General features: G+C 32.7%; 1 protein-coding gene and 1 long non-coding RNA gene across 2 annotated transcripts in view; both read right to left on the bottom strand.

Moving 5' to 3' along the window:
- LOC133328924 (G protein alpha i subunit) overlaps positions 1 to 18811 on the bottom strand; it is a 44048-nt gene extending 25237 nt beyond the window's left edge. Inside the window, exon 1 of the mRNA XM_061537433.1 lies at positions 18672 to 18811. Coding sequence (XP_061393417.1) covers positions 18672 to 18792 — 121 coding nt within the window. The 5' untranslated portion in view covers positions 18793 to 18811. The remainder of the gene's footprint in view (positions 1 to 18671) is intronic.
- LOC133328927 (uncharacterized) lies at positions 446 to 729 on the bottom strand. The gene is made up of 2 exons (XR_009754290.1): positions 624 to 729; positions 446 to 550 (listed from the first exon to the last, which is right to left on the bottom strand). It is a non-coding gene; the product is annotated as an uncharacterized LOC133328927 (long non-coding RNA).
- Positions 18812 to 19025: the final 214 nt, after the last annotated feature.

Here is a 19025-nt window from a genome sequence, read left to right as displayed (position 1 = left end):
ACACCATTACCATGGCAGGCGCTTGAGTTCTGGCGTCCAACCGAAGGTGCACATTTTTTCAGCTGACCTCTTTGGCAAGTAAACACGATCGTTTACAAACTGCTGTTTTCTCATCGGAGAAAACCAAATACGGCAGTTCACCATTTTCGGCCAAGCGAAGCAACTTTTTAGCTCTTTTGAGTCTATTTTCTTCTTTTGCAGTGTAAGTTCTTGAAATTTTTGAATTTCAAGCCATTGAGCCCCGAGCTCATTTTTCAATATTTGCGGAATGCGATATGTTTGGATTGCGATATGTTCAGCTCACGAGCCTTTTTTCCGCCAATGCGGGTTTCGATCAAGTCGTTTCTTATCTTTTCGAACCATTTCTGCTGATGTTTCTGTTTTCTTCCGTCGACTTGCTTGACGTCGAGCTACACTATCAGGTACGCTATGTATGATGGTATGATTTTGCCTTTTTTGGAATTTCAATGGCTTTACCCCGAGCTAATTTTTCAATATTTACCGAATGGAATATTGCGATATGTTCAGCTCAAGAGCCATTTTTCGGTCACTGCGGCGAGGGTTTCGATCAAGTCGCTTCTTTACTTTTCGAACTATTTGTGCTCAAGAGCCATTTTTCGAACACTGCGACGAGGGTTTCGATCAAGTCGCTTCTTTACTTTTCGAACCATTTGTGCTGATGTTGCTGTTTTCTTCCGTCCAGTTCCTTGACGTCGGGCTACGCTACCACGGTAACAAGCGTTGGTACTAGCCACAAAAGATTTATTCACATTTAAATGCTGAAGTGCTCTAACGATTGCCACCTGCGGTTTTCCAGCCAAATATAAAAAAATTACACTATCACGCTTGAATATTCCATCACGAATAACTTTTTTCTGGAAAATTCTCACCAAAATGCTTTTGTAGGCTTGTAAGCAATATAATGAACTGTCACTGGAATAATTTTGTTTTTAAATTGACTATATGAGCCATGGGTAAATACCAAAATAATACAAAGAACGTCGATGAATGGTCCACCAACCTGGCTTTACTTTGGGACCAAGTAAGAAATCCTAGGACCTACAAAGGGTATTTTTTATCAAAACATGGATCCTCATTTTATTTATTTCTTTTTAGTAAAGAAACAAAAGGTCTATGACAGAAACATTTCCAAAGCCACAATTCGAATCTTAAAATATTCTCTTCTTAGAAACCGCATTGAGGGTTCTTAAGAAATTTAAAATAATGAATTTTTTTTGGTTGTTGTTTAGTCTGTTTTTTTTTTTACTTCTCAGAAATATGCCCTCCAAAAATACTGGCCAACAAGCTACTGTGAAAATATACTTTGTTTTGTTGTTGTTATTGTATCTTATTAATCAGGCTTCTACAGGTGTTACCGTTAACAAACAGCAGGCCAGCAATATTGTCCAGGTAGGAAAATGGGTGATCTGTTTTCCATTTTCTTTATTTTTGTTTCTTTCTATTTTCAATGGTTTCTTTGTTACGTTTGAAAAAAAAAACAAAAGAAAAACATTTTCCCTATACCATTCAATTCGATTGCAAAATTAAAATTTCCAAAGTGTGTGAGCGTGTTTTTTTTGAAAATTCATTTCCATTGGCTTGGCTTATTTCCGTAACTGTGTTTTTTTATTTGTTTTCCTGCTTTCACACTTGAATGCTATTCTTGGGTACTCTGTTTTCTTTATGTATTATTTTCCCACAATTATGCCAAAAGACAGTCGTCGGATGGGATCTCCTGTTGGTGTTTTTTTTTCTTATTGTTAAGGAATGCCCACTTTTGCGTACCGATCCCTTTTGGGAAAACAACCCTCATTTTTGTAGATTCCATAAAATTTTATAAAGTGATGTTGCAACATCAACAACGTCATGCCACAATGACATTGATATAATCTTTTGGGGTTATTTCATCGTCGTTCTCTTGTTGTTTCTTCTACATTATTTGTCTGCTTGTTTCAGTTGTCCGGAACAACCACCATCGAATGTTCTTCTTCTCTCTTCTGATCACTGCATTTTCCACATTCCATTACAGCTGGGCGATAAGAAGACATCTTTTTGAATGGGGGGAAGTTTTTTTGTATTGGAAGCAGATGCAAGAGGCGACGACTATTTGTAGTGAAAAAACAAATCCAAAGATTTTTTTAAAGAAGAAATATTTTTCAAAAATCATATTTTTTTCGAATCGATTTTATTGACACGGAACAGCATAGTTCATATACCACAGCTTAACGGTATGTCTGGCAGACAGTGCCGACAGACAAATAGTCATAAACTCATGGGAATAGCAAAGAAACAAATACCAGCTGTCAATCGAATTGACCTCTATGCGATTATAATGAATGTCATTGTTACGAAAAGAAACAAAATTCGAAAGAAAAAAATTCTATCTATGCAACTTGTAATGCTGGTGCTGCTATCATCATCTAATCTTAATTCATGTAATAAAGGGAAGGTTATTAAGCCATTTCGAATTTGATTGAAGACATGTGGAAAATGTTATTTTTTTCAACAAGCACCAGAGCTTTGAGAACTACAGATATATAAGAATATTTTGTAGAGGTTTTCCACTGATACAAACGTATTGAAAACCAATGAGCGGAACAGTATGGTCGGACGGGACCGATCATACGATACCCTACACAACTACCACGGAACTCAAACATTCTGCGAATTTTTATTCCGAGCCTAGGCAATATTTCGTGGTAGTTTCACCCTCTTGCCCTATTAGAGGTCAAGAGCAGCTCTTCTTACACTGCCATATTTTCCAAATATTTCTAATATTCAGTACTTTTTACAAATCCTTCTAATTACTTGTCCATATTCTCTTCACCGCGAGTTGTGTTGTTCAGCTTTCAATTGTGTCCTATAGATCGACTTGAAAAAAAAACACAAAAAATAAGTTTTAGGTCCACTTCATCTCAATATTATTATCTGATAATCACCGAAAATTATAGGCGTTGTCCATGACCATACCTGGACCCTGATGGAAAATTTCAAAGCGATCAGCGCTATATTTCCGGCCTCTTGTAAGGTAATGGGTTACTGATTAATATATGAATACCTATTAATATTTAAGTGTAACTCCCAAGGTCAACCACTCCCCTAGGATATACTACAAACTTCTCGTTGGTCAGGTTCGTATACACGCCATAGAATACAAATTTGCCATTTTTACACAAAAGGTAGGGTCCATTTGACCCACTAAATATTGACCGATCTTTATCAAAACAGGCATGCTTATTCTTTGGCCCGATCCCTTTTTCCATGGACATACTACGAGGATATACTACGAACTTCTCGTTCGTCAGGTTCGTATGTACGCCATAGAATACAAATTTTGCCATTTTTCACACAAAAGTCAGGGTCCATTTGACCCACTAAATATTGACCGATCTTTATCAAAGCAGGCACACTTATTATTTGGCCCGATCCCTTTTTCCATGTAAAAATTCTCGATATTTGGACCATAATTGCGGCCAGAAAATCAGACAAATATTAACCGATCATCATCTAAATATTAACCGATCTTTACCAAAAAATAGGGGTCTTTATTGGCCAGAACCCATCCAACATTCAAAATTTCGTGAAGATTGGTCCATAACTGTGACCTGTATCGTGTTTACAAGTTATAATGGACAGACGGATGGACGGACACACATGTCTAGATCGATTCAGATATGATGATCGGCATTACAAAATCTTGGGTCTATAATACCCTGACTACATAATTTGTGGGGTATAAAGACATATTGCAAGGAGCCTACGAGTTTAGATTTAAACATATGAAAAATAATTTTGTCAGAGACCTTAATCCACAGTTTAAAAAACTATATTTCTTTAAAAATCATCGCATATACAAGCTCGGATTTTGTAGCAATAAGTTGGGATTTAAAATGCTTTTTCAAGGATTTTTAAATTTTTTGTCGATGACCAACAAACGCTGATTTTTTTTAAGAAATATTCCTTCAAGGACCTATTTACAATCACGAAATTTTTAAGAAATACGTATTTTTTAAAAAACTTTCAGTACCAAAATTCCCCGTATTTAAAAAAAATATTTTTTTTGTTCATGATTTTAAACTAAATATTTGTTTCGTTTTCGACCCGCACTGACGATCATTTATCTTATCAAAATTAAAATAAAACCTCTTTTAAAAGGAGTAACAACTGTAAGTTTTTTTTTTAATTTTTTTGACAAGTTGAGTATCGTGTGATGTGACCTTTAATTCAGTTGTCATTTCTATTGTATCTTTATTGCGCCTATTATTTTGTACTTACAACAATTATTTGTAATATGATGCAGTGCTACCGCTCTCAGGCATCAGCAATTTGTGCTGTTAATAGGAATACGTGAGAGAAGAGAGGCGGCCCAGACAACAAAACACCTTTTGGCATCAGAGACAGGCAGAGAGCCACTCTTTGGCTTTTTTCACACATAGATTATTTCCAAAGAGAGCACGCGTGCGGTGTTTTGCTTGAAAAAACATCATCATCATTGTAATTACAGAGATGAGGTGTGGCATTACAGCTGTTTCTGTCAGAGTTTGCCGGAAATCAATGTAACATCAGTTGGATGAAAAGAAAATGAAAAAAAAAACGTTGGAAACTGCCGCCTATTCTTGGGAAATAGTAGCGGTCTTTTTTGTGGAAAATCTTAATTTTCCCAACAACAATTGTGTGCAACGAAAAAACCGCCATATGAAACAACTTACTAAAACTAAAAGAGAACGCAGAGAACGAACTTTTTTATACATGTAAACAAGGGCACCAGTTCCCATGGTTGGACAGGGCTACTTCAAACATATGGAATATAAAAGTTGAATTGTTTAAAAAAAGGAAAGAAATCAAACGTTATTCTATTTAAATCATATTTTGAACCTTAAGTACAAAAATCTTTCATAATTTCTATATTTTACATAAGTTTCTTAGATCAATGAGACAATTGCATCAATCTAAAAAAATGACCCACAATTACAAAATTTTACTGAACGCTGCAATATCGAAATAAAACTATTTTCACTAAAAAATGGGAAATAGGTAATAATAAAATAGTAACGTGCTTAGTTGTAAACTAAAAGGAAATTGTATAATTTAAAATAGTCGTCTGTCTGTCTGTCTGTCTTTCTATTGTTTAAACAAAACGACGACATTAAATGAATGAAATAAAATTTAACAATGGAAAAAAACAACAGTAAAATTGTAACACTAAAAAATAAATGAGAAAAATAGAAATAAAAACAATTGACTGTGTGTGTGTGAACATTTAAAAAGCTAGTGAAAATAATAGCACTAAAAACATGTACGAAGTACTAAAAATTCTACTCAATCAATCGGAATGTAAGATACATCCTCAAAAAATCGAAAATTCGAGGCTATTTTATATTAGGTTGTTATTCATACAGGATCATTTAAAGCTTTTTTGTTTCAACTATTGTTTGTCTGTGTGTATCAATTTACAGCCAATTTTTTTGGAATACGAAAACTTTTTGAAATTGATACATGGCAGAAGCAACACTATAATTATATAATTTTGCCATTTTTAATTTTTATTTTCGATAATAGAGAGAAATGTTCAAATCAATCAATTTAAGAGAGATATGTGTTGCTTAATCCTCAATAATTCAGTTTGATATTGTGCATTAACAACACATAAAAATGAGGATAATGTACAGTTAACGAATTAACTAGTTAATGCAACGATTCAGTTGAAAGAGCAAGTGAACTAGTTCAAAATAAAAGTTGGAGGTTATTGTTATATAAGGGTGTTATTCATACAGGATGATTTACAGCTCAACAGAATCCATATTATCAATTTACAGCCAATTCAATTTGTCTATGAAAATTTTTTGGAATAACAATATCGTCTAAAATTGCTTGGGATATATAGAAACAACACTTTAAGGTGGACATTTTTAGAGAGATATTAAATTTTCAAAAAAATTAAGGGTGTCATAAAAAGTGGGGTCAGGTCATTAGCCATCTACTTTAAAGATGTATAGCTCGCGAACGAACTAGTTCAGATGAAGGATTCTGTTGAAATAGCAAGTGAACTAATTCAATAAAAGCCGTTCTTTTGTTATTAATCAGCTGTCCGAACTATTTCATCGTTCGTTCTATCACAAACGTTTGTCTTGACCTAAATTTAACGCTACGACTAATTGCCTAGGTGTATTGAAACAACGAAAGAACAACATTTTTACAAGAATTAAATTTTCAGGATCGTTCAGTGTACGATTCACAATCGTCATTCACAAATGTGTCTTTATCGACGAATAACTAAACTAAAATAACGACCTAATTCGTTGATGAGAGTTGAACTATAAAGAGCGATCTTCGCAATGAACTAGAAAGTACAACTCTAATCTACTCGAAAACCAAAAAGTTTAAACGTGTTCCCTATCTTCGAAATACCAAAAATTGGAAGGAGGCACCGGGAGATATAACTAAAACTGTTATAGGTTTGGGGTACACTTTGAGAAGGCGAAATAACCTTTGGAATATTTCAAAATAAATAAAAACGTTTTTTTTTTCAAAATTTCTGTGAGGAGGCGTTTTAACTCTCCTATAATCCGTAATATAATTTTCATAGGTCTTCAAAACATATTGTTTTAATACATGAAATAGATTCTAAAGATCGTCTAGAGGTCCTCCACACACTTAATAACTTCTATAGGCCTACTGAACATAGAATAGCACATTTTTAAGTTTTCTATATGTGAAAGACCTTCTTTAGGTCTTGTATTTATTGAAGGCATTCGATATGTGTTATAGATATACCACATAGATATACATAAATTCTGTGGGCCTTCTATTCACAGTCATACTTTTACAGCTTCTTTCCAAACACAAGACCTTCCATAGATTTTCTCTACATAGCGGATATTTGACAGATTTTCTGTACATACGTACATAGACTTTCTTTTTTACAAAGATGACATTTTAAAAATCTTCTGAACATAGAGGATCCTCAATAGCCATGAACATGGAATACCTTGTGTGGGTCTTCTATGCCTGGAAGACCTTATGTGGGTCTTCTATGCCTGGAAGACCTTCTATAGGTCTTCTAAACATGAAAAACCTTCTATAGGTCTTCTGAACATGGAAAACATTCTTTGAATATTCTATACATTGAAGACCTTCTAAATATTTATGACCATATTCTTCTTCACATTCTATAGATCAAATATGAACACAGGTCGTCTGCAATCTGTAGATGGTTTTCTGTAAGATATATAGGGACAGGCTGCTTATAAAGGTTTCTGCATATGGGATGCACTTTCATAATTATTCTACAGGGTGAGATGAAAAATCTGCAACCAACATCAGACTGCTGTCATTTCTAAGCCACTCGTCCGACAGCTGTTAAAATTATTCCAGTGACATGTCATTATATTGTTTACAAGCGTACAAAAGCATTTTGGTAAGAATTTTCCAGAAAAAAAAGTTATTCGTCATGGAATTCAAGCTTCATAGTGAATAAATCTTTTGTGTCTCTACCGTTCGTTAGCCCGACGTCAAGGAAGTGGACGGAAGAAAACCGAAACATCAGCAGAAATGGTTCGAAAAGTGAGAAAGCTACTTGATCGAAACCCGCGCCGCAGTGGCCGAAAAATGGCTCTTGAGCTAAATATATCGCAATATTCCATTTGGCAAATATTGAAAAATGAGCTTGGGGTAAAGCCATTGAAATTTCAAGAAGTGCAAGAACTTACAAAGAGGTTTCTCCGATGAGAAAGTATTCATTGTCCAGCAGTTTGTAAACGAACAAAATTATCGTGTTTACTTGTCAAAGAAGTCAGCAGAAAATGTACACCTTCGGTTGGCCACCGGAATTCAATCGCCGGCCATGGTGATGGTGTGGGCCGCCACAACAGCCGATGGTCGCTCTCAGCTTGTATTAATCGCGCCGGGGCATCCGAATAAATGCCGAATATTATCGCGAAAATATTCTGGAGGGTGATTTAAAGCCTTGGGCACGCAAACATTTTGGTCGCAGACCTTGGACATTCCAACACTCAGTACGTGCCACCCAAGAATGGTTACAAAATGAGGTTTCTCACTTCATTTCCAGCGCACAATGGCCACCGAAATCTCCGGATAGCAATCCGTTGGACTATTGTGTCTGGAGTATTTTGGAAAGCAAGGTTGGCACTAAAAAATGCAAAAGTGTCGATCGACTCAAGCAAGCGCTTCGCCGGGAATGGGCCAAAATACCGCAAAGCAACATTCGGGCAGCATGTTGACCGTTTCAAGGTCTTAATTTTTGCCAAAGGTGACCAATTCGAACAAATCTAATCTTAATCTAAAATTTGATGCTATTTCCGACATTTCTAGCTTTCATTCAATAAAATTAAAAAAAAATTAAAAAACAGTGAGCGAAGCAGTACAGTCGTACGGGGCCGACCATACAATACCCTACATAACTACCACGGAACTGTAACATTCTGCGGCAATATTTCGTGATATCTACACCCTTTTGCCCGATTAGAGGTCAACAGCACCTCTTCCTTACACTGACATATTTTCCTAATCTTACTAATATTCTGTACAGTCCTTCTAATTACTTGTTCATATTCCCTTCACCGTGGGTTGGGTTGTGATGTACGGCTTTCAATTGTGACCTATAGATCGATCCACTTCAAACACAAAAAATTATTGTCTGATCATCCCAAAATTATCGTTCATCCTTATAGGCCTTGTCCTGGATCCTCATGGAAAATTTCAAAGCTAAATTTCAGCGCTGTATTTTCGCCCTCTAGTGTGGTAATATATGAATACCTAAGTACCTGTAAATATTTAAGTGTAACTCCCACATCCGAGTACATACAACCATATAATTGGTATCAGTTTAAAGGTCAACCACTCCTCTTGGATATACTATCAACTTATCGGGTCTATGTCCATCAGGGGGTAAATCTATACGCTATATAATACAAATTTTGTCAAATTTTTCACACAAAAGTCAGGGTTAAATCTATACCTTTCTATGTAAAATTTCGCAATGTTACCATAATTTTTAACACAAAAAATTAACCGCTTTACAAAATCAAATAGGGTCCTTTTGAAAATTTCGTGAAGATTGGTCCATAACTGTGGCCTGTATTGTGTTTACAAATTATAATTGACAGACGGACGGACACACATGTCTAGGTCGACTCAGCTAGTCGAGATATGACGATCGGTATACTTAAAGGTGAGTCTAGGACTAATATTTCGCGACGTTACAAACTTTCGGACCTGCACAATGCTATAATACCCTGACAACGTAGTTGTGTAGGGTATAATTATGACGTTTGGCTTTGTTGCAGTTTTTTATCTCACCCTGTATATACGGAAGACTTTCTATAGATATAATGAATAAGTATAAAACAAATAGAATATCTTCTACAGGCCATTTATAAATATGAAATTCTGACAGTTTTTCCACAAATAGATGACCACTTCCTAAAGGCGCCAAAAAAGTGGCTTAGCTTTTTTTGTTTGTTGAAATATAAAACTAATTTACCTGCATCCTATACCATCCCCTCCCTCTATGCCTCATCTTGTTGCCAAATGAAAGTGAATACAATTACTTATTTAATGCAAGGCATGAAATTAAAAAATAAAAACACATGAGAAACTTAAAAACAAAGTAGCATTTGTTTATATGATATTAGTGCGAACCACTTTATCGGCTAACGTAAAGGCAACGCCAGCACAATGGAACTCTGGCCAGCCCCACAGCATCTCACGTTACAAGCAATAATAATACTACAACACCAATAAAACAAACTGCAACAAAAACAAGAACAACAACAACACAACATAATATGTGAAGGGGGAATGTACTCTTGACAGGCCGAGAGTGTAATGTGATGTGTGAGTAGTAGAGTGAGAGGAAGGGCGGGAGAAGTCAGCTAAATGTATACGAGTATGTATATTCACTGTGAGTAATACTGAGCTGATGATGTTGATGACTGTTAGGATGATGTTCGGTAGCAGTCATAACTAGCCGCCCCAACCATTGTAGCAAACATAGCAAACATGGGGAACGATTTCAGAGCGGTATTTTAACCCCTTTTGGTCATCATCACTACACCACGATTGTGTTTTGCGAAATTTAAAACATTCATCTGAATGTGTTGGGGTTTTGTGATATCGGGGATCATCATAATAATATGACATGAATGTTCGTGTGTGTGTGTGTGAATTTATACACAATATATGGTATCCCATCACCATAATAATATATGGCCGGCATTTGATTAAATATAATTTACAAAAAACGAAGAAGAAGAAAATTATGTCACATTAAGTGAAGGTAACATGAAAACAAACAAAAAAAAGTAAATAAAAAAAATAACTGGAACAAATTAACGCTGGAAATAAACTGTGAAAAAAACAAAAATAGCCATTAACTTTTTACCGGGGGAAATGTAAAAGAAATAAAGTGTGCAACGTGCGGAGAATGGTGGATGTTAGAACAATGGCTTAGTCACGTCATTCTGTTAACGGAAATGATTGCTTATCAGCCGTGAAGTAACCGCAGAGTAGTACCTACACCTAAATAGTAGGTTTCGTAAATTTGCAGCATCTGTTGATTGGAGAGGGAGGGGGTGTTTTTTTATTGGCAATTGTTTTTTTCCTTTTTTCGAATATTAAAAACAATTGAGCTGTGACATCATTTCCTAGCAAAGAATAACCAAACATCATGTTTTAATTTCAAAAGGGTTATTACCATGAGTTTTCAATTACGCAGAGCAACATGAAAAATTTTAAGAATTTCATGTGAGAATCGGATTTTTTTATTGAATGACTTCTTGATTTCATAAAATATTGCACATTTTCTAAAAAGTGTTTCTTTCCTAAGGACTTTCATTGATCCCATGAACAGTTTTTCTTTAAAAAGTTGTAATTTCAAATTTCCATAGAACATGACATGAAAAATATTTTTTTCGGTTACCTGGGTGGGCTACGGCACCTAGATAGCCCAAAAAAGAAATATTTTTATTTTATCGAATAAAAATTGCATTCTTCGGACCAAAAAACAGAGTGAGATATTACTTCCGCCAATAACAAATGTCTTCCTGTAAATTCCGAAAAGAAAAACGTTCTAATAATCTGATTTTAAAAAAATATGAATTTTCCGCAACTTCTTAATTTTCAAACCCTAATTTTTTTTTACAGAATTCATCGGACCAAAAAAAAAACAGAGTGAGATATTACTTCCGCCCATAACAAATGTCTTCCTGTAAATTCTAAAAAGAAAAACGTTCAAATAATCTGATTTAAAAAATAGGAATATTCCGAAACTTCTTGATGTTCAAACTCTAATTGTTTTTTTACAGGATAACTGGATTTTTTGAGCAGTGTTTTACTTTTTCTGATTAGTTTATTTTAATTTTTTTAATTAGAATTTTTGTCGAAATGTTTTCTTGTACTAAACCCGGATCTTTATCGAGTAACCGGTTCCAGTAGTGGTTTTGAAACACTTTTATTTAAAAGTTAGAATATTTTCAGTCACTTTTCCAGTATTCTCTATATAGTTGTTTTTTTACAGAATATTTTCAGTGTTTAATTATTTTCATATTTATATTACAAAATCCGATTATTTTTTATCTAACCGGTTATATTTTAACCGTTTTTTTTTGAAAAAATAATATTCAAATAATTCGAATAATATTCAAATCTTAATTGAGGATATTCGGATTTTTAGGGCACTGTTTTACATTTTTTTGATTATTTTATTTTAATTTTTTAATTAGAATTTTTGTCGAAATTTTTTCTTGTACTAAACCCGGATTTTTTTTTATCAAGTAACCGGTTATATTTTTGAAGTAACCGGTTCCAGTAGTTTTTTTGAAACAATTTTTGACACTTTTATTCTCTATAAAGTTAGAATATTTTCAGACATTTTTTAGTTAGAAAAAGTCGATTATTTCCTGGGTAAAATTTTCGAATAATATTTAAACCCTAATTGTTTCTCTTACCGGATTTTTTGAGCAGTGTTTTACTTTTTCTTAATAGTTTATTTATTTTTTTCTTGTACTTAATTCGGATATTTATCGAGTAACCGGTTATATTTTTTAAAGTAACCGGTTCCAGTAGTTTTGAAAAAAATTTTGACACTTTTATAGTATTCTCTATAAAGTTAGAATATTTTCAGACATATTTATATTCTAAAAACCGATTATTTCCTGGGTAACCGTTTAAAATTTTCGAGTAATCGGATTTTAAGACCATAATTTGAAATTGCTTGACACATTTATCGTCTTTTGTATGCTATTATTTCATTTTCAAACAATTTTCATATTCTAACTTTGGATTTTATAACAGGTAGTCGGGTTTATTTTAGAGAGTAAACAAATTTTTAGGGTTGTCGTTTGAAGTATTGGTGACTTTGGTGTTTTATTAGAATATTTTGATATTATTGAAATAATTTCCGACCATTTTCATAATTTTTGTAATAGAATATTGTAATGAGACCCTTCAAGACTTTAGGCAGCCTTTCAATCCTACTTTTTATACATTTCCACCAGAGCTTTTTTTAAATGCTCGCTCGATATTTCGAGTATATATTTTTAGTGAAACTTGCTCGAATTTTTAGCGGGAAAATCATCAAAATTTAAAAAAAAACGTTAGTATATATATTTTTCTCTTTTACTCAAATAAGAGCGCAAGTTTTCGCTCGTATTCGAGTGGGAGTGAAATTCGCTCGAAATCGAGCAGATTCCACTCTTGTCGAGTACTCTTTTATTATTATTTTTTGATACCGTTGTTCCGTTTGATGTTGTTTGTGTTCTTTGTTTGTTTTGTGATGTTTGGTTTGTAACTTGTCACATGTGTAATGATGTATATGATCTATCTCCCCACATCACACAAAAGATCAACAACATTAACAGTTTTCTACTACGCACATACAAACAACCAAAAAATCTAATTAAATTGTCCACTCGATTTCACTCTTAGAGTGAACTCTTACTCTATTTCGAACGTTTTAACTCTCACTCTTTTTCTTCAATAAGGAGTACTCGCGAGCACTCCCAAACAAAATAAAAGAGTGAAGAGTATACTCCTTAAAAAACTCGCACTCTTCTCGTACTCCCACTCGGGAGTATTTTTCACTCGCGAGTATAATCGAGCAAATCGGAGCTCTGCCGTCCACCACCATAAGCAAAATTGGCTATAATTTGGTAGTTAGGGTTCTCTAGGCTATACAATGCCTACCGAATATTGTCACAAGTTTTGGGATGGTAATCCCTTTATTCTGTATTTTTAGCCACGTTTTTCAACCGGAATTACCTGTATATTTGTATTTTTCCAACAAAGCCGGCATTGGTCAACTTTGTAAAGAAGACCCATATAATGGTAATACCCACCCAAAATTCTGTATTTTGGGGAGTTTGTGCAGGTTTTAATTCGAATCCGGTTGTATATTTATATTTTGAATTGTCATCACTACCAAAAATTTCCAATATCGGTTCGCGTTTTGGAGTAACCCCACTAACTAATTGGTATTTTGAGGATTTTTCACATCTAAGCGCTGTATATTTCCGGTAATTTAATTATATTTTTGTATCGAGTACCCGGTTTTTTATTTATATTTTTTTAATTGATTTTAACATTTTATCACAGTGGTTGATGAACCGGCTGGATTTGTAGGGAGTTTCGAGATTTTTGTTATAATTTACTTTTAAATTATCTGCGGAGACACAATTGTTTTTTTGTAAACTCTACTCCAAATTTTTTTAAAGTATAGAAGAGTTGAAAGATACCCTAACCTTATCACTCACGACTGTACCAAAAGGATTAACAAATATATTAAAAAACATATGTTTGGTAACCAAATATTTGTATTTACAAAAAAAAAAAAAAAAAAAAAACATTTCCAAAATCAAATAACAAATACAATTGAAACACGAAGTCATAAACAAATAACTGTCGCGGTTCTTTGTTACCAAGTAAAACAAAAGCGAAACAAGAACTACTGTCACCTTTTTTGAAGGGGAATTCCTTTTAATATCAACCGGCAGCGGTAACAAGAATATTGGAATATGTACTACAACACAAATGTTTGTACATATGTACGTCACTGTTTAATTAAGAAACGATAAGATTACGAAATTTATATTAAAAAAAGAAAAGGTGATACACTCATATTTATTTAACGTTTTTAAAAGAAAATAAACATAATAAATTAAATATCCAATTTTTAAAGAAAAAGGAAGAATGAAATATTTTTGGTGATAAAGACACATTTTTAGTTTCGAAATGTGAATTTCGTGTAGGCTGTAGTTTATTTTTTCGTGTATTAAACGGCATGTACATTAGAATTTTTTTAATTTAAAACCGCTGGCTCAACGAAATCGAGTACAATGTAAATGTACTATTATTTTTCCTATACCACATATTAATGTTTAATTATCTATTTCATCATTTAACCATTGAGGTTTTTATTTATAAAAAATAATCTTAAATTGATATTGACTGAATCACCAGCAGCAGTAAACGCGTTTGTCGTTGTTGTTCTCTGTTTATAATCAGCAAAAATGTTGTACACCCCAATTATTTATCAAAGGCATGTGCTAAACGCTTAATCATCACAAGCTACTTGCTTTCTTTCGGTTAGCTATAATTTCTTTTTAAAGCAAACAAATTATTAAAATAAATAAAAATTGTTTATAAACATTAATTTATCGAGAATGGGCTTTACACTCACAGCAAAACTTTAAACCTTCTCACCATCATCATCATAACCACATTTATATTCAATTCAATAAAATTGTTATTTGTTTTCATTACACTAGGTGTGAATATGATGAACTTGAATTATTACTTTTAGCCAAATAATCAACAAAATATTCCGAATAACCATGAATATGTCTATTAAAATAGACCGTCTTGGTGGTGGTGGGGGTAGAGGGCTTCGATCTATCTTCGATTGCCAGAAGTAGAAGAAATAAATAAAACAAAAAATTGAAATTTCACAAATTTACCTGTTTCCGGAATAATAAAATTTTAGTCATGATTAAGGAATTCCAAAATGCAGTTTTTTTAATTTTTGGAGGGAAGAAAATAAATCAATTGCTGACAGATATTATTTATATCCAAAAAAATCGGATGAAGGTTGTGTGCCCAATGTGGGGAATAACATAGAGGAACTTTGGATATAAAATGAAATCAAATTTGGTATAATATTTCAACTGAATATTTTTTAATACCAATACATTTAAGAAAATATTTTGACATTTATAAAAGGAATATAGAGTAACATGGGGTAATGTGGACCACCCCCATATCTTAGAAAATGTTTGAAATATGACAGTATCCTAATTAGTAAAAACCAAAATCTAACATGCGTTTTAGTAAATTATTGCAATGTTGAAAATTTTGTTAAGCTCTTATTGAAATCTGTGATTTGAAAAATGTTTTTATCACAAAAGTCAAAAAAGTTGTTTTTGTCTCAAATATAAAGAAATTTAAATGAAATCTCGGCCTTAATGGCTTCAAATTGCATTTTTGGAATAAATAAATAAATAAATAAAAAAAATAAAAGTCAAACCTTTGCTTTTGTAAACAAATATTTTTTGATTCAAAATAAAAATAAATGACATATTTTTCAAAATATGCAAAGGAATTGACAATTGAAACCCACTGGGTTAACGAAATCCGGTTAAATGTAAACGTACTATAAATAATTTAAGCGACATGTACATTAGAACCTTTTGCAGGGTTAACCTTCTTTATGAGGATTTATTTGACAAATATGTAGGAGAATTGACAATTAAAACCTACTGGATTAACATAATTCGGTACAATGTAAATGTGTACGTTATATAGAACTTTGTTTTCCACAATAAAAATGTACGTTTAGCTGTAATTACCATCGGTTTTAATTTTTATTAATTTTTTTAAGCCAAAAATTTTTTTAAATAAAAAATTTCAAATTCGGGTGATGTTGACCACTATAAAAAACAGGACATTTTCATAGACACTAGTTGGAAATATGGCCCCATATTAAAAAAATGTCTATGAGGAGGTATTCTATCCTTTGAAAACTTAGCTGCTTCGGTTGGATAATGAAACTAGGACTTGCAAAATACCGCAAATGGGGCGGTACCCTTAAATGGGGGTAATTCCCGAACATGAACCCATATATTTTTGCATTCATTGTTACCCAAGATTGAAATAAATTGAAATTTATCACAAACAATCCACAACCTGCCTTTTAACGTACTTGTCAACATTTCCCGAACATACTGATCCACATTGCCCGCCAATAATGAAATAACATTTTTATATAGAAATATATATGTAATGCCTGACCTCGGAATATATTTAGACAACAAATCTACAATGTTGTGAAAATAATTTGTTTTTACCGTTGGTGCGCCGACACTGTCACAAAAAGAAAATGGTAGTCCACATTACCCGAAATTCCTCTAATAAAAAGTGGACGTATAATGACTGTTTCCCAAGAATGTTTTATATCTGTAATCCTGAATCCTTCGCTCTCAGAATTTAAAGTCTTATTCGAAAAATCTTAATATTTGGTTAAAATATATGGATCTGGGTACAATTCTTCTCAGAGGCATGATAATCATATGTGTATTTGAAATTCATATCTGTAAGAATGTAATTTATTTAAGGTATAAATATTTAATTTAAAATGATAGTATACCTTCAATCGCTCCATGTTACCTCTTCTAAGCAAATTTTGAATTGTACTCTATTTTGTGATTGAGTTGAATCTATGCCAGAATTGAATCCAATACCATTCTAAGCCAGTAACTCTATATGTACGGCCCATGACAAAAATGATGGTATATAATATCCTCAAAAGTCCGGCAAGTACATTGTTCATAGTTAAATTCACATTTTTCTTCATTAATTTCTAGAATTGTCTGACTTTGATTGGATACAATATCCATGCTGATCAATCTATTTCCACCTAATTAAATAAATATATTTATTTATAATATATTACAATTTGTTATTATGTGCGTACCATAAACATACTCTCGCCCCAAAATAAACCCTAAAATGTTTTTTTTAACTTTAATTTAGTAAAAAAAATAATTAACAAGATTTCTATAGAGTCCATGACACAAAAGTCTTCTATGCAATGAAGCCCGCCAAATTGATGACAGATATACACAGCTTCTCTCTTCAACTCCCTCTCTCTCTTTCACTTTTCTGCAAAAAGAAAAACTTCATCGATTTAATTTCCTAGTTAAGAATATTTATCTTTTTTAAATAAAATAGTAAATTGCTAAGAAATATTAACTATTTAAATTATTTAATAAACAAAATTTAATGCAATGCAGAGTAAATTAGGTTTTGATAGAAAAAGCAGCAGCTGTCTGCATAGAATTACTCTCTCTCTCTCTCTCTACCTTTTCTTTTGAATAAACAAACACTAGATTGTTAATTACTTTTTTGTAACAATTTTAAGACATTATTAAAATTATAATTATTATATTAGAAAAAAGAATAAAACCAATAAATTTGTAATTAAATTATCAGCTAATAGGCGACAAATCCTCTCGCTTACACTCAAAGCCATTCTCATGTAGGTAAAATAAGAATAATAACAATTTTTCAATTTCTCTCAGTTTTCTTTATGAAAGAAAAATATATAATTTATTTAAGATTTTGAATTTAAAAAAATGATAATTTATAAAATCATTTTTTGCTAAACGGATCAGCTCATCCGAAATTTTCCGTACATAATACAATTATCCTCTCTATAAGCTAAAACAAATTTTATTCCCATACATCATTATTAACATTTTTTTTTTAAACGTTCACATTTTAAATAATTGTAAATACAAGAACAATTATAAAAAATTGTGCAGATTTGTTGCATTAAACCACATTTTTATAGATGAAGTTAGGCGAGCAACAACTCCCGGCTTGACAATTATCTCTTTCTTCCCCCTCCTGACCCTGTATTATACAACACACAATAAATAATTTAATTATATTTGTTATGAGTTTCTGTTATTATTAAAATGATTTAAAATTAAGAAAATTTGAAGAAGAATCTTGCAGACTTCTGTTTCAAAACACACAATTTTTATGGCAGAAGAAGAAATTAAACAACTCCCTGTATGATAATGACAACTATTTTCTCTCCCATCAACATTATTCTACTCTCTCTCTCGTACTCCATTACAGTTGTATTCGCAAAAAACAGCAGATAAACACACAAGCGCACAAACCCCATGCAAATGGATTGACAGACAAATACCGCCACTAGAAGACGAAAAAAATGGAAGCACACCGAAAGACAAGACAAAACAAGAAGTGAGTGTCCAAGCCAACAGTAACAACAAATTTATTTTATAACAATAGCAACGACAATGCTAAAAAAATAACACTGGTTGAATTTCTGAGAAAATCAAATGTCCCCCCATCCCACTCTTTTTCCTCTCCTTATTTAAACGAAGTTACCAATCATGGTGGTTTCGGCAAACGGAGGATGAGTAATTTGCAATAAATCACCCGTATATACAAGAATTAATAACAACAACGCTAAACAATAAAAACACTTTTCCCATACAAATTTCTTTGGAAAGGAAATCCAAGGAAAGTAAACATTATTTAAAGAAAAATAATAATAAAAATAAAAAATAATGCAATTGAGTAATTAAAAAAAAAAAAAAAAAATAACATAAAAAAATCAGACGCACCCAACAGCAATAATTTCACCTCCGATGCGGCACGCTCTCCTTCCTCACGCAATGCACGATCAATGCTTTTGGAACGCTCAATAGCTTCCTTATCTCGCGCTGTACTTACGGCGCAGCCCATTTTGTTTGGAAATTATTAATTTACACACAAAAGGAGACGACAAGAAAAGTAAAGCCCAACGAGCTAGTTTCTTTCTTTGTGATAAACAACTCACGGCAACACTACTGATTCACTGCACAATAATTTCAATAGATTCGTATATTATTTTGTATTGGATTTTTGCCGATTTTTTAATACAACAATTTCGTTTCTTGTTTTCTTTGATTTTTCTGCCCAAATATTTGTAAGGCGTC

The sequence above is a fragment of the Musca vetustissima genome, unplaced genomic scaffold (assembly GCF_032173495.1).
Source record: "Musca vetustissima isolate MV318-11 ecotype Yass unplaced genomic scaffold, APGP_CSIRO_Mvet_v1 utg2113, whole genome shotgun sequence".
Lineage (NCBI taxonomy): Eukaryota > Metazoa > Arthropoda > Insecta > Diptera > Muscidae > Musca > Musca vetustissima.
The sequence above is the reverse complement of the archived record's forward strand: the minus strand, read 5'-3'. Positions and strand labels throughout refer to the sequence as shown.